The sequence below is a fragment of the Mus caroli genome, unplaced genomic scaffold, assembly GCF_978045245.1.
Source record: "Mus caroli unplaced genomic scaffold, Mus_caroli_1 scaffold_5, whole genome shotgun sequence".
Lineage (NCBI taxonomy): Eukaryota > Metazoa > Chordata > Mammalia > Rodentia > Muridae > Mus > Mus caroli.
The window spans coordinates 28,632,069-28,649,008 of record NW_028227260.1 but is presented as its reverse complement, the minus strand read 5'-3'; the positions used below and the strand labels follow the sequence as shown (position 1 = coordinate 28,649,008).

The following is a 16,940-nucleotide window of genomic DNA, read 5'->3' as shown; positions in this document are numbered from 1 at the left end:
TCAGGTTCCTTCTGGTCTACACCAGTTCACCTTGGGCACAAACTCCAGAGCCAGTTCCACACCACCTTTAGGAAGCTCCACTCCAGGCTCTCTAACATGCCCAGGATCACAGAATCACAGGATAACAGGATTCCAGGAGTTTGGTCATACGAGGATCTCAGGGTCCCAGAGGCAGCTTGACTCCCAGGAACTCTGACACACCCAGGATCTCAAGATCACAAGATCCTGGAATCACAGGATCACAGAGACAGCTGGACTCTGAGGAGTTCTGACACAACCAGGATCACAGGAAGGACAGGCTCCAGTTAGATATAACTAGTTCAGGTAGCACTAGAGATGGCAGAAAGCAAGCACAAGAATATAAGCAACAGAAACCAAGGTTACTTGGAATCATCAGAACCCAATTCTCCCACCATTGCAAGTCCTGGTTCCACTATTACACCAGAAAAGCAATACTTGGATCAAAAGTCACTTCTCATGATGGTGATAGAGGACATTAAGAAGGACATAAATAAATTCCTTAAATAGATACAGGAGAACACAAGTAAACAGGTAGAAGACTTTAAAGAGGAAACACAAAAATCCCTTTAAGAATTACAGGAAAACACAATCAAACAGGTGAAGGAAATTAACAAAACCATCCAAGATCTAAAAATGGACATAGAAACAATAAAAAAAAATCACAAAGGGAGACAACCCTGGAGTTAGAAAACCTAGGAAAGAGATCAGGAGTGATAGATGCAAGCATCAGCAACAGAATAAAAGAGATAGAAGAGAGAATCTCAGAGGCAGAAGATACCATGGAAAACATTGACACAACAGTCAAAGAAAATGCAAAATGCAAAAAGCTCCTAGCCAAAAACATCCAGGAAATCCAGGACTTAATAAGAAGACCAAACCTAAGGATAATAGGTATAGAAAAGAGTAAAGATTCTCAACTTAAAGGGCCAGTAAATATATTCAATAAAATTATAGAAGAAAACTTCCCTAACCTAAAGGCAGAGATGCCCATGAATATACAAAAAGCCTACAGAACTCCAAATATACTGGACCAAAAAAGAAATTCCTCCTGTAACATAATAATCAAAAAACAAAATGTACTAAACAAAGAAAGAATATTAAAAACAGTAAGAGAAAAAGGTCAAGTAACATATAAAGGCAGACCTCTCAGAATTACACTAGACCCTACCATAGACTATGAAAGCCAAAAGATCCTGAGCAGATCACATACAGACACTAAGAGAACACAAATGCCAGCCCAGGATATTATACCCAGAAAACTCTCAATTACCATAGATGGAGAAACCAAGATATTCCATGACAAAACAAAAATTTACCCAATATCTTTCCACAAATCCAGCCCTACAAAGGATAATAGATGGAAAACACAAACACAAGGAGGGAAAATCAAGAAAGTAATCTTTCGACAAACCCAAAAGAAGATAGCCACACAAACATAATTACACCTCTAACAACAAAAATAACAGGAAGTAACAATCACTTTTCCTTAATACCTCTTAACATCAATGGACTCAATTCCCCAATAAAAAGACATAGACTAACAGACTGGATACATAAACAGGACTTAGCATTTTGCTGCATGCAAGAAAAAGCCTCCAGGTATGGGCACAGGGGAAAAATTCCTGAATAGAACAGCAATGGCTTGTGCTGTAAGATCAAGAATCCACAAATGGGACCTCATAAAATTGCAAAGCTTCTGTAAGGCAAAAGACACCATCAATAAGACAAAAAGGCCACCAATAGACTGGGAAATGATCTTTACCTATCATAAACTAGATAGGGGAATAATATCCAATATATATAAAGAACTCAAGAAGATGGACTCCAGAAAATCAAATAACCCCATTAAAAATGGGGCTCAGAGCTAAACAAAGAATTCTCACCTGAGGAATACCGAATGGCAGAGAAGCACCTGAAAAAATGTTCAACATCCTTAATCATCAGGGAAATGCAAATCAAAACAACCCTGAGATTCCACCTCACACCAGTCAAAATGGCTAAGATCAAAAATTCAGGTGACAGCAGATGCTGGCAAGGATGTGGAGAAAGAGGAACACTCCTCCATTGTTGGTGGGGTTGCAAGCTTGTACAACCACTCTGGAAATCAGTCTGGCAGTTCCTCAGAAAACTGGACATAGTACTACCAGAGGATCCAGCAATATCTCTCCTGGGCATATATCCAGAAGATGTCCCAACCGGTAAGAAGGACACATGCTCCACTATGTTCATAGCAGCCTTATTTATAGTAGCCAGAAGCTGTAAAGAACCCAGATGCCCCTCAACAGAGGAATGGATACAGAAAATGCGGTACATTTACACAATGGAGTACTACTCAGCTATTAAAACGAATGAATTTATGAAATTCCTAGGCAAATGGATGGACCTGGAGGGCATCATCCTGAGTAAGGTAACCCAATCACAAAAGAACTCACATAATATGTACTCACTGATAAATGGATATTAGCCCAGATACTTAGAATACCCAAGATATAAGATACAATTTGTGAAACACATGAAACTCAAGAAGAACAAAGACCAAACTGTGGACACTTTGCCCCTTCTTAGAATTGGGAACAAAACACCCATGGAAGGAGTTATAGAGGCAAAGTTTGGAGCTGAGACTAAAGGATGGACCATCTAGAGAATGCAATATCCGGGGATCCATCCCATAATCATCCTCCAAATGCTGACACCATTGCATACACTAGCAAGATTTTGCTGAAAGGACCCTGATATAGCTGTCTCTTGTGAGATTATGCCAGGGCCTAGCAAACACAGAAGTGGATGCTCACAGTCAGCTAGTGGATGGATCACAGGGCCCCCCAAATGGAGGAGCTAGAGAAAGTACCTAAGGAGCTAAAGGGATCTGCAACCCTATAAGTGGAACAACAATATGAACTAACCAGTACCCCCCAGAGCCCGTGTCTCCAGCTGCATATGTATCAGAAGATGGCCTAGTGGGCCATCAGTGGAAAGAGAGGCCCATTGGTCATGCAAACTTTTTATGCCTCACTACAGGGGAACGCCAGGGCCAAGAAGTGGGAGTGGGTGGGTAGGTGAGTCTGGGGGTATGAGGACTTTTGGGATAGCACTGGAAATGTAAATGAAGAAAATACCTAATTTTAAAAAATGACCATGATCTGTGGGGGGTGAAAAGAAAAAGAAATAAACCTCAGTGACAAAGACAGACACTATCTCAGAGTAAAAGTTTGGAAAACAATTTTTCAAGCAAATGGTCCCAAGCAACAAGCTGGAGTAGCCATTCTAATATCGAGTAAAATCAAATTTTATCCAAAAGTTATCAAAAAGGAAAAGAAAGGGCATGTAATATTGGTCAAAGGAGAAATCTACCAAGATGAACTCTCAATTCTGAATATCTATGCTCCAAATGCAAGGCACCCACATTCATGAAAGAAACTTTACTAGAGCTCAAAGCACACATCATATCCCACACAATAATAGTGGGATACTTCAACACCCAACTCTCAGCAATGGATAGATCATGGAAACAGAAACTAAACAGAGACATAGTGAAACTAACAGAAGTTATGAACCAAATGGATCTAACAGATATTTATAGAACATTTCATCCTGAAGCAAAAGAATATACCTTCTTCTCAGCATCTCATGGTACCTTCTCCAAAACTGACCATATAATTGGTCACAAAACAGGCTTCAACATATAGAAGAAGATTGAAATAATCACATGCACCCTATCAGATTACCATGGACTAAAAACTGTCTTAAATTCCAACAAAACAATGGAAAACACACATACACATGAAAGCTGAACAATGTTCTCCTCAATGATAACTTGTTCAAGGAAGAAATAAAGAAATTAAAGAATTTTTAGAATGTAATAAAAATAAAAATAAAAATACACATCAGACAAAAACTTATGGGACACAATGAAAGCAGTGGTAAGAGGAAAACTCATAGCTCTAAGTGCCTCCAAAAAGAAACTGGAGAGAGCTAGCAGCTTGACAGCACACTTGAAAGCTCTAGAACAGAAGAAGAAGAAGAAGAAGAAGAAGAAGAAGAAGAAGAAGAAGAAGAAGAAGAAGAAGAAGAAGAAGAAGGAGAAGGAGAAGGAGAAGGAGAAGGAGAAGGAGAAGGAGAAGGAGAAGGAGAAGGAGAAGGAGAAGGAGAAGGAGAAGGAGAAGGAGAAGGAGAAGGAGAAGGAGAAGGAGAAGGAGAAGGAGAAGGAGAAGGAGAAGGAGAAGGAGAAGGAGAAGGAGAAGGAGAAGGAGAAGGAGAAGGAGAAGGAGAAGGAGAAGGAGAAGGAGAAGGAGAAGGAGAAGGAGCAGGAGCAGGAGCAGGAGCAGGAGCAGGAGCAGGAGCAGGAGCAGGAGGAGAAGGAGAAGGAGAAGAAGAAGAAGAAGAAGAAGAAGAAAGAAGAAGAAGAAAGTACACACAAAAGAGTAGAAGGCAGGAAATAATCAAACTCAGGGCTGAAATCAACCAAGTAGAAACAAAAAGTACTATACAAAGAATCAACAAAACCAAGAACTGGTTCTTTGAGAAAATCAGTAAGACAGACAAACACTTAGTCAGACTAAACAGAGGGCACATAAACAGTATCCAAATTAATAAAATCAGAATTGAAAAGGGAGACATAAGAACAGAAACCTTGGAAATTCAAAAAATCATCAGATCATACTACAAAAGTTTATACTCAACAAAATTGAAAAGTCTGGATGAAATGGACAATTTTCTAGACATATACTAGGTGCCAAATTTAAGGCAGGATCAGATAAATGATCTAAACTGTCCCATAACCCATAAAGAAATAGAAGCAGTCATTAATTGCCTCCGACCTAAAAAAAAACCCAGGACCAGATGGGTTTAGTGGAGAATTCTATCAGACCTTTAAAGAAGAAGTAATACCAGTACTCTTCAAACAATTCCACAAAATAGAAACAGAAGAAACACTACCCAAATCGTTTTATGAAGCCACAATCATGCGTTTACCTACACTACACAAAGACGAAACAAAGAAAGAAAACTTCAGACCAATCTCCCTTATGAGCATAGATGCAAAAATACTCTTGCCAAGCGAATCCAAGAACACATCAAAATGATCATTCACCATGATAAATTAGGCTTCATCCCAGAGATGCAGGAATGGTTCAATATATGGAAACCCATCAATATAATCCATTACATAAACAAACTCATAGGAAAAAAACCACATGATCATTTCATTAGATGCTGAAAAAGCATTTGACAAAATTCAGCATCCCTTCATGTTAAAAGTCTTAGAAAGATCAGGAATTCAGGGCCCCTACCTAAACAGATTAAAATCAATATACAGAAAACCAGTACCCTACATCAAACTAAATAGAGAGAAACTTGAAGAAATCCCACTAAAATCAGAGACTAGACAAGGTTGCCACTTTCTCCCTACCTATTCAATATAGTACTTGAAGTCCTAGCCAGAGCAATTCGACAACAAAAGGAGATCAAAGGGATACAAATTGGAAAGGAAGAAATCAAAATATCACTTTTTGCAGATGATATGATAGTATATATAAGTGACCCTAAAAATTCCACCAGAGACCCCCTAGACCTGATAAACAGCTTCAGTGCAGTAGCTGGATATAGAATTCATTCAAACAAATCAGTGGCCTTTCTATACACAAAGGATAAACAGGCTGAGAAAGAAATTAGGGAAACAATACCCTTCACAATAGTCACAAATAATATAAAATACCTTGGTGTGACTCTAACTAAGAAAGTGAAAGATCAGTATGATAAGAACTTCAAGTCTCTGAAGAAAGAAATCGAAAAAGATCTCAGACGATGGAAAGATCTCCCATGATCATGGATTGGCAGGCAAATAGAGCAAAATGGCCATTTTGCTGAAAGCAATATACAGATTTAATGCAATCCCCATCAAAATTCCTTATCAATTCTTCATAAAGTTAGAAAGAGCAATTTGCAAATTCATTCAGAACAAACAAACAAACAAACAAACTCAAGATAGAAAAACCTATTCTCAACAATAAAAGAACTTCTGGGGGAATCACCACGCCTGACCTCAAGCTGTACTACAGAGCAATTGTGATTAAAAAAAAAAAACAACAACAACAACAACAACACTGCATGGAATTGGTACAGAGACAGGCAGGAAGATCAATGGAACAGAATTGAAGACCCAAAAATGAACCCACACACATATGGTCACTTGATCTTTGACAATGGAGCTAAAACCATCCAGTGGAAAAAAAACACAGCATTTTCAAAAAATGGTGCTGTTCAACTGGCAGTTATCATGTAGAAGAATTCGAATTGATCCATTCTTATCTACTTGCACAATGCTCAAGTCTAAGTGGATCAAGGAACTCCACATAAAACCAGAGACACTGAAACTTATAGAAGAGAAAGTGGGGAAGAGCCTCAAACACATGGGCACAGGGGGAAATTTTTCCTGAACAGAACATCAATGGCTTATACTCTAAGATCAAGAAACAACAAATGGGACCTCATAAAATTGCAAAGCTTCTGTAAGGCAAAGTACACTGTCAATAGGACTACATATGGCAACCAACATATTGAGAAAAGATCTTTACCAATCCTACATTTGATCGAGGGCTAATATCCAATATAATACAAAGAATTCAAGAAGTTAGACTCCCAAGAATCAAATAACCCTATTAAAATGCAGTAAAGAGCTAAACAAAGAATTCTCAATGGAGAAATAATGAATGGAGAGAAACACCTAAAGAAATGTTTTGCACCCTTAGTCATTAAGGAAATCCACATCAAAACAACCCTGAGATTCTACCTCACACCAGTCAGAATGGCTAAGATCAAAATCTCAGCAGATGCTGGCAAGGATGTGGAGAAAAGGGAATACACCATTGCTGGTGGGATTGCAAGCTGGTACAACGACTCTGGAAAGCATTTGGTGGTTCCTCAGAAAATTGGACATAGTAGTACGTGATGACCCAGCTATACCATTCCTGGGCATATCCAACATGTAATAAGGACACATGGTCCACTATGTTCATAGCAGCCTTATTTATAAATAACCAGAAGCTGGAAAGAACCCAATGTCCTTCAACAGAGGAATGTGATACGCTTACACAATGGAGTACTACTCAGTTATTTAAAAGGATGAATTCATGAAATTCTTAAAGAAATGTATGGAACTAGAAAATATCGTCCTGAATGAGGTAACTCAATCACAAAAGAAAACACATGGTATATACTCACTGATAAGTGGATATTAGCCCAAAATCTCCAAATACTCAAGATACAATTCACAGAACACATTAAGTTCAAGAATTAGGAATACCGAAGTGTGGGGGCTTCAGTCCTTCTTAAAAGGAGAACAAAATAATCACAGGAGAAAATATGGAGAAAAAGTGTAGAGCACAGACTGAAGGAAAAGCCATCCAGAGACTGTCCCACCTGGGGATTCATGCCTTATACAGTTACCAAATCCAGACACTATTGTGAATGCCATAGCTGTTTCCTGAGAGGCTCTGCCAGAGGTGGATGCTCTCAGCCAATCATTGGAATTAGCACGGAGTCCTCAATAGAGGAGTTAGAGAAACGACTGAAGGTGTTTCAGGGGTTTGAAACCCCATAGGAAGAACAACAATATGAACCAGCCAGATCCCCAGAGTTCATTAATCAAGCCAAAGCCATCAGCCAAGGAGTACACATGGCTCCAACTGCATATGTAACAGAGGACAGCCTTGCCAGGCATCAATGGGAGGAGAGGTCCTTGGTCCTATGAAGGCTTGATAGATGCCCCAGTATAGAGGAATCGAGAGCAGGGTGGTGGGGGTGGGTGGGTAGGTGGGTGAAGGAACACCCTCATAGAAGCTGGGGGAAGGGTGGGATAGGGAATTTCCGGGAAGGGAAGAAATTGGGAAAGTGGATAACATTGGAAATGTAAATAAAGAAAATAACCAATAAAATGCCTTAATTTTTTCTCTACTCATTTGCAATGAAATATTCATTATACAGTAACCACCCTTTATTTGTAGTTTCATTTCCCATGATTTCAATCATATGCATCCAACTACTGTATGGAAATAAGCTGAAATTTTTAAAATTAATAATTAATGTTTTCCAAAACTCATTATAATATATTGTTACACTTGTTTCATATTATCCTTTGTTATTTTTAAAGTCTTTCAGTGTTTATAAATTTTGTTACATTTATGTGTACATATGAAAATAGAAATTTGCATGTAGAAATTTGCTTTCTGTCTACATTTTCAGGTGGTGACTATGTGGGATCTTAGAAGCTATCCTTGGCTAAAGAGTGGCTTCTGTTTTCTAAGTTCATTTGAGCTTTCTTTCTGATAATCTAGTATTCACTTTATCCAAATCTAAGTCCCAAACTATTTTAATAACTGAAGCCTTGCTTCACTTTTACGTCTGACTGGTGTAGGGCCCACTCTGTTCTCTTTTCTTTTTATAAGTTTTCTCAAAGATATTGCTGGGGTGTTTTTGTCTATATAAACTTTGGAGCTACTGTATAGTCTTAAAAACAACCAGTAACTTCTATTTTCATTATATAAAATTTCTATCTAAATTTTAATTTACTGTTTAAATTGGATTCCCTTTTTTAAGGACATGGAATTTCTTTTTTTATACATATTTAACTATTTCTTTGTGAAGTTCACAACTGTTTTTAATCCTTTCCTTTTGTAAATCTTGTGCATTTCTTGTTAAATTTACTGCAAAATATTTTGTTTTGCCATTATTGGTTGAGTATTTTCTTCTAGTAAGTCTCGTAAATGGTTGTTACTATAATAAAGCTATCTTCTAGTATTCACTTTAATCCAAATCTAAGTCCCATTTATTTTAATAATGTGAAGCAAGGCTATGAAGCCAAGGCTGGCCTCAAACTAGGGGCAATTTTTCTTCTTTAACCTTTTGACTTTTAGCAATACAGGTCCTCCATAACTTCTAACTTTGTAATTTTCTTTCCTGAAGTTCTTCTTTAACCATGTTGCTGGTCAAACTGGTGCAATACTCACACTTTTGTCTTATTTCTGCCTTCAGTGAGAAGGTATAAAATATTTATTGAACAAGAGATCTTCTAGTTATTTTAACTGGAAATCAGAATCCATCGAATTTTCTCACAAACACGTCTGCTTCAGAAAGAGTATGTCATTAAACTTTTTAAAAGGAGACAATTTTATAGGGACTTACAGATTTGCATTAACAGTATTCATGTCCTTGTTGTCAAAATCTGTGGATATACTACTTTACATCAAACTGTATTAGGTCTTCTTTATTCAAAACTTTAAAGAAAATACTTAACAAAAAATTCATGGAGATAAAATTGAAACTTTTCGGCAATGCAGGCATGACTAAAGGTGAGTAGGTAGAATTTGCAAGGAACAGAGAACAGAAGCTGGAAGGGAGGGAGAGTTTATGACTTTTAAGTTCTGTAAAATGTGCTTTCTGAAATAAATGGAAAGATAAAAGCAGAAGTTCACAAACAACAAGTACACCTGCAGTTTGATGTGTTATAGAAACTGTCAAGATTTTGAGCTTGTCCCCCCACCCTCTCTTTTTCTTTCCTTATGTACAAATTTACCTTCATTTTCTTGTGTGTGTCTTGTATATCTTTCTGCATGCAACATTTCTTCTTCATGTCAACAGTCTCCCCAATAAAATACTGGCTGTTCTTGGTATTGTTCATTTAAATATCATTGTTTTGAATCTTAATCATAATTCTTATTTGGGTGTATGAAATTAACACTAATTTTCAGAAAAGTTTACCAAAAAATTCAGGCTAGCTAATGGAAAATTAGTTATTAGATGACTGATTTGAAGGCAAAAAAGGAACTAAATAATATTGTGTTTTTCAGGGTGATAATGGAATTCCAGGGCCACCAGGACCAAAAGGAATCAGAGTAAGCAATATTCAGTGTACGGGAAATGCTTTGTTGTTGTCAACAGATAAGACCAAGTAAAATGGTATGAGACAACAAGAAACTAATTATCATTGCTCACAAACATATATACACATATATGTTTATATTACATCATATATAGATACAACATACTAAGTTCATTTACTCTTGCTTCTATGCATACATGATTTCAAGGATGACCACTTGTTATTGGATAATCAAATAGTGGGGGCTCATCCCTGGGGATCACCTTAAGAAAGACTCCCTCTCAAGCGTCATTACTCATTTGTAGTTTTGTGCCAAAAGGTGCAGCTCTCTGGAATTTTTTCCCATTCATATTACCACATTTGTTCATAGTCACAACTCAAGAGTATTGTCCATCTATGTGGGGAACTCAAGGCAGCAGGGGTTCGTAGCAGCTGGTCCCATCACTTTCTCAATGGAAAGCCAGGATCGACATACTTATGCTCAGCTCACTTACTTTATCTAGTTCATTATCCCCTTCTCAGGGAATGATCCTGACCACAATGAAAATAGTTCTTCTCACATCAATTAATATAACTAAGATAATCCCTATAGGCACATCCAGAAGGCTATTTCCCTAGTAATTCTAGATTCTGTCAAGTTGACAACTAAAATTAACCATTAGAACAGCTCTTTGTCAGCCTGACACATCAACACAACACTTTTAAGCCATAACTTTCCAAGCTTTGTCCTCATAGGTTCATGACAATTATATGATCTAAAATGCATTCAGTCCAACTTTTAAAATTCCCTTCATACTAAGCCTCTTAACTGTGAGATCCCATAAAATAAAAAAAGCAATGGATGTACTTCAACATAATAGTGGCACAGAATAAATATCACTCTCCAAAACAGAAGTGGGGCATAGCAAAAAATAATCACTTCAACATAAATTAAAATCCAACCGGATAAAGATCAAATCCTGCAACTGTAAGGCTAACGTGTAGAGGTTGTAACGTGGTCAACTGGTTTCCAAAACACCTTGAGCAGTCCCACAAACCTTTAGTTATACCACCTACAACACATAGGTTATTCCCTAGGCTTGCTTTTTTCCATGCCCACAACTTTCCTTGGCAGCTGTCCCTTGTTCCTGGCATCTCCACTATCTTGGGGTCTCAACTGCAACTTAGGGTTTACCTTTACAAGTTCATACTTTGGCCTCTTAGGACATTTTTGCAGAGATTTCAACCATACCATAAATCCTCTGACCTTAGTTTTAAAAACAAACAAACAAAAACCCAAAAACAAAAATTAAAACTTTACAGCAAGACTCAGTGATCTGCTTAAACTTACCTTTCATGACCCTTAAACTTGTACAATGTGGACTACATTGCCAAGTTCTCCTTCTAGCTCTTGATGGAGGCTCTGATAACTTCAGGATACCTTTTTGTTTGTCCCAGTGCAATGTAGGTTTCTCTTCAATGATGCTGACATCTTTATCAAATATATATATTCTCAGTACCAGGCTAAATTCTCTCCCGTATTGAAATGTCCTCTGCCAAATACATTAATCCATTATCTTTAAATTTGCCTTCCATCAACTTCTCAGGAAGTGATTGGAATGAAGACAAATTGCTGGCCAAAATATCATATGAATACTCTCTAGCACAATTGTTGGTGGAGTCCTAGTTCCTTCTGAAATCTCAGTGACCTGCCTCCACTGGACATATTCCTCCCAATGTTCTTATTTTCCAAGTCCCCAGCAGAATAACCATTAAGCACTGCTTATTGTATTCAGAGACTTTCTTTCTTTTTAAAAGTTTATTTATATATTTTTTAAAATGTAGGAGTGCTCTGTCTGCATATATACCTGCATGCCAGAAGAGGACATCTAATCCCTTTATAGATGGTTGTGAGCCACCATGTGGTTGCTGGGGATTCAACTCAGGACCTGTGGAAGAGCAGCCAGTGTCCTTAACTACTAAGTCATCTCACCAGCCCCAGGGACTTTTCTAACCCAATGTTTCATTTCTTCCACATTCCTCCTGAAAACCATTTCCAAAGGCCTAAGACTTGCACAGTCAATTTTATCAAAAAAAATGTCTCAATTCTTAGTACCAATTTCTATACTAGTTCTTTTGCTATTGCTCAGTTAAAATTTTCTGTTAAAGGCAATTTAAGGGAGAAGGGATTTATCCTGGCCTACAGTTCAGGGGTTAAAATTGTTCATAATAATGATTAAAGCCAAGGGAGCAAGAGTTTTAAGCTTTAAGTTTTATGGTCACACTATTTTCACAATCAGATGCAGAGCAGTATGAATACACTCATACTAGTGCACAGTTTACTTTCATCCATTTTATTCAGCTCAAGATCCCCAAGCTTAAGGAATGGACCTGTCCACAATTAAGATAATTCTTCCCACAACAATTTATAATTCCCCACAGGCATGCCCAGAGAGCCACCTCTCAGGCTGATTCTCGAGTCTGACAAGTTAACGGCTAATACTAACCAGCATCTGGTTAGTATATGGCTGGTTTTAGAATTAGAGGATACTGGTTTACCAATAGTGGTAGTTTTTCAAAGATAAGATCTATCTTCTGTGAATCCCAGTTTCTTCACATGCCAGAAAATCTCTTTTAGCTCCAAACTTCTGTTTATACAGAAATGTCTCTTACTTTGACTATTAGATGCATGGATGGCTACATAACATGCTTATTTGTGGATTCTTATCACAACTTTCACACTTTTTAATTCTTTGATATTTAAATATTTAGATAAAAAACTTGCACAAACTTTAAAAACATTCTATTGGCTATATAATTTTTAGCAGCTTGTAGTATCCCAACTTGGTGGATCAGTATTGGTTATGGAATTTTGACTACATCTCAAAAAATGAAAACAACCAATCCAAAATGAAAATCCATCTCAGTTGCCTTATGTGGTGTTTATAACTGGAGTGGATATAGTATTGAACAAAAAAGACAAGAAAGTCAAAATCTTTAGTTAAGATTTATTTTGTATATGAATACACTGTCACTGTCTTTAGATTCGCCAGAAGAGGGCATCAGATCCCATCACAGATGGCTGTGAGCCATGATGTGGTTGCTGGGAGTTGAACTGAGAGACCTCTGGAAGAGCAGAGGGTGCTCTTAACCCTTGAGCCAACTCTCTAGTCCAAAATCTTTAGTTTAATCTTTCAGGTATAACTATGATTTTTGTAGTAAATTCATATCATATGTACCATTAAAGCTCTTCATAATTACACAATATCTCAAATAGCCATAAATACCTACCTGTGATAAGCACAGTGGAAACTAAAAAGAACTTGTCATTCTGATAACAGCTACTTCCAGATATCTTGGAGTGTTTATATAGACCCTCTTTCTGAAGTACAACTTTAGAGATGCTTGATACAGTATGGACTTTTAGGTTTCAGATTATAGACTACTGTTGATATACAAAGTTTAAAAGTAGAAAAAAAATAAGTTTAGACAAAGATAGAGAGGACACAATATCCTTGTGCTTATTTCTACCCTCAAAACAATAGAACACTTAGACATTTTACTTAGTCTCCAAACAACCACCATTTTTGCAAATGTTTTAAAGTCAATCCCTCACATCTTTCACTTTGCAAATGAAACTTCAGTATGTCTCCATGACTATTAACCACTATACTCTTGTCTTATGTTAACAATTTATAGATTACTTTTCATTTATTCTACACTTCCTCGGACCACCATTTTTAGCTAGTATTTTAATAAATGAATGAACATCTATAACTTCTTGAAGTAGTGATCAAGGAACGATTTTGGCTTTTATTAAAAAGTAAACAATTCATAAAATGTAATGTTTCAATCAATTGAAGCTATTGCGTTTTTTGAGATAAGTTCTTACATTGTAGACCTGGCTAGACTTATGCTCACTGGCAGTGCTGATATTAAAGGTATGTAGCACCATGCACATTAGTTTTTTGACAGCCATTTCGTACCACCCTTAATCTGTTAGGAGTCTTTTCAAGTTTGCTTCTTGCCCATTGTCACTTTTACAGAAGTCATTGATCACTGACACGTCCTTGCTTGCTGCCATACAAGTCTTTCAGAAGCATCCTCTTTTGTTTTTTTCCCTCCAAACATTGCTCCAATAGTGCTGCAATCACAAACCTAAAACAGAACACTGTGTTTTCTAATTTGTAGTGTCCTTTGGGATGGGTGCACAGACGCGAATTGTTATATTACAGGATATGTTGTATTGTTTTGGTAGATAATTCCAAATTCCCATGTTCTCACCACAGACAAGAGAACGAGTTTCCCTATATCCTCACCAACAGAAATATTTGTCAAGTTGTATTTTACTGATCCCAACAAGGATATTTAATTGAAAGATGCTTGGGGTTAGTGACATTAATGTCCTCAGAGGGAGATCCATTTGTTGCCCTCTCATCTCCTAGTAAATTCATTATTCACAAACCTGAAAGAATTTTATCTGTAAAGACAGACATTTCTATTTATTTATTTATTTATTTATTTATTTATTTATTTATTAGATATTTTCTTTATATACATTTCAAATGGTATCCCGAAAGTTCCCTATACCCTCCCTCCGCCCTGCTCCCCTACCCACCCACTCCTGCTTCTTGGCCCTCATATTCCCCTGTATTGGGGCATATAAAGTTTGCAATACCAAGGGGCCTCTCTTCCCAATGATGGCTGACTAGGTTATCTTCTGCTACTTATGCAGCTAGAGATATGAGCTCTGGGGGTGTTGGCTAGTTCATATTGTTCCAACACCCAAGATACAATTTGCAAAACAAGAAAATCAAGAAGAGGGAAGACCAATGGGTGGATACTTCATTTCTCCTTAGATCGGGAACAAAATACCCACAAAAGGAGTTACAGAGACAAAGTTTGGAGCTAAAATGAAAGGATGGATTATCCAAAGACTACCCCACCCAGGGAGGCATCCCATAATCAGCCACCAAACCCAGACACTATTGCATATGCCAGAAAGATTTTGCTGAAGGGACCCAGTTATAGCTGTCTCTTGTGAGACAATGCTGGGGCCTGGCAAATACAGAAGTGGATGCTCACAGTCATCTATAAGATGGAACACAGGGCCCCCAATGGAGAAGGTAGAGAAAGTACCTAAGGAGCTGAAGGGTCTGCAACCCTAAAGAAAGACATTTCATCCACTGCTTTGCTTTCTGCTGCTAACGGTAATGAAGAATATGTGCTTACAAACAGGAGTCTCTAGTTTTCTGTAAAAGGAATTTTAAAGACAGCTCTGTGAAAGAGTGTTTCTAGCGATTAAACCAACAGTGATTGGTAACAGTGAGGCACATTTTGTAATAGCTTTGTCATTGAATCAAGTGATTTCTTTATTATTATAGGGCCCTCCTGGACTTCCTGGATTTCCGGGGACACCAGGTCTTCCTGTAAGTATGGTTTTCATTCTTTTAAAATTCCCCTAAGAAGTAATGTAAGAAATATTATAAATGTGTTATATGCCTTTTCAAAGGGGATGCCAGGCCATGATGGGGCTCCAGGACCTCAAGGTATCCCTGGATGCAATGGAACCAAGGTGAGGTTGTTTTTTTTTTTTTTTCCCAACTTAATTGTAAACAGATTGTTGATTAAAATCTAAAAAGAGACAGAGTCATTTTGTGTCTAAGACAACATTTTCAGTATATTAAACTTCAGTAATTTATTTAAACCTGTTTAACTAGTGAGGATACTGAATTGGGTTAGAGGTTATTTTAAAAGTCTTTGTGTAAAGTATTATAAATCTTAAAAATGAATTAGGACTTGTGTGTTTCACATACTATAGAAGTTGTTATGGGTAATACTTGGTAATATCTTACTAATTTTGATTTTTTAAATATGTGCTATTTAAATTTTTGAACACTTTATGTTTTAAGCTAAAAAAAAATTGTTGTATGTTATTGATGCCGTAGAGGAAGAAACTGATGTATGCCACTGAGCACACATGGGGTTCAGAGGACAGCTTGTGGGTGCTTAGCTCTTTCTACCTTGTGGACTATGGGTATCAAATTCAGATTGTCTACACTTTGGCAACAGACACCTTTATCTACTGAACCATCTCAGTGATTCAATTCATGCTTTATTTTTTTAACTTCCTTAACTGTCACTGTGAAAAATACAAGTTTTTCATCAACAAAAATGGTGCACTTAACAATTTAAAAACCCCAAAGCTTTAGATAATGGTACTTTTATTGTTTGGAGTCAACAATTTAACATTAAGACATAGTAATACATAATGAGAAAAATGTTCTTATTGTAAAATGATATTTTATATCATTTGATTTTTTTTTACTTCTTGGTTTTTTTTTTTTCATTTCTTAAGTAAATGCACCATTACTTTATGTTTATCCTTTTAGCATTTTATGTTTTGTGCATAAGATTCTACAAAACCAGATCTATACTATATTTTAAAATTAATGTCATATCCCAGATTTTTACATTAGGGTATACATTTTAGTTAACTTCCTGCAATACAATGAACATGTTTTCTGAGATTCTAAAAACATACATAAATTCAACACATTACTTTTAGACCCAGTATTTCTCAGGTCTCTGTAACCTTTGCCAACAATAATAATTTTTTTCTTAACACAGAGTCCCAATATGAAGCTCTGGCTAGCCTCAGACTCACAAAAATTCACTGGCCTCTATCTCCCAAGTTCTGGGAACTAAATGTGCACCATGTTTGTCGCAACAATTATAATTTTTTAATGTGTAGATTTTTTTACATTTTTATTAGATATTTTCTTCATTTATATTTCAAATGCTATCCCCAAAGCCCTCATACCCTCCCCCCACCCTGCTCCCCAACCCACCCACTCCTACTTCCTGGCCCTGGCATTCCCTTGTACTGGGGCATATGATCTTTGCAATACCAAAGGCCTATCCTCCCATTGATGGGAGTCTAGGCCTTCCTCTGCTACATATTCAACTAGAGACACAGCTCTGGGGAGTACTGGTTAGTGAAACATTTACAGAATGGAGTACTACTCAGCTATTAAAAACAATGAATTCATGAAATTCTTAGTGA

The 16,940-nt window shown here is 37.1% G+C and overlaps 1 protein-coding gene across 1 annotated transcript in view; it reads left to right on the top strand.

Annotated features, from left to right (window-relative positions):
• Positions 1-16,940, top strand: part of Col4a5 (collagen type IV alpha 5 chain) — a 223,851-nt gene that overhangs the window by 85,589 nt on the left and 121,322 nt on the right. Inside the window, exons 4-6 of the mRNA XM_021152696.3 lie at positions 9,864-9,908; positions 15,259-15,303; positions 15,387-15,449. Coding sequence (XP_021008355.1) covers positions 9,864-9,908; positions 15,259-15,303; positions 15,387-15,449 — 153 coding nt within the window. The remainder of the gene's footprint in view (positions 1-9,863; positions 9,909-15,258; positions 15,304-15,386; positions 15,450-16,940) is intronic.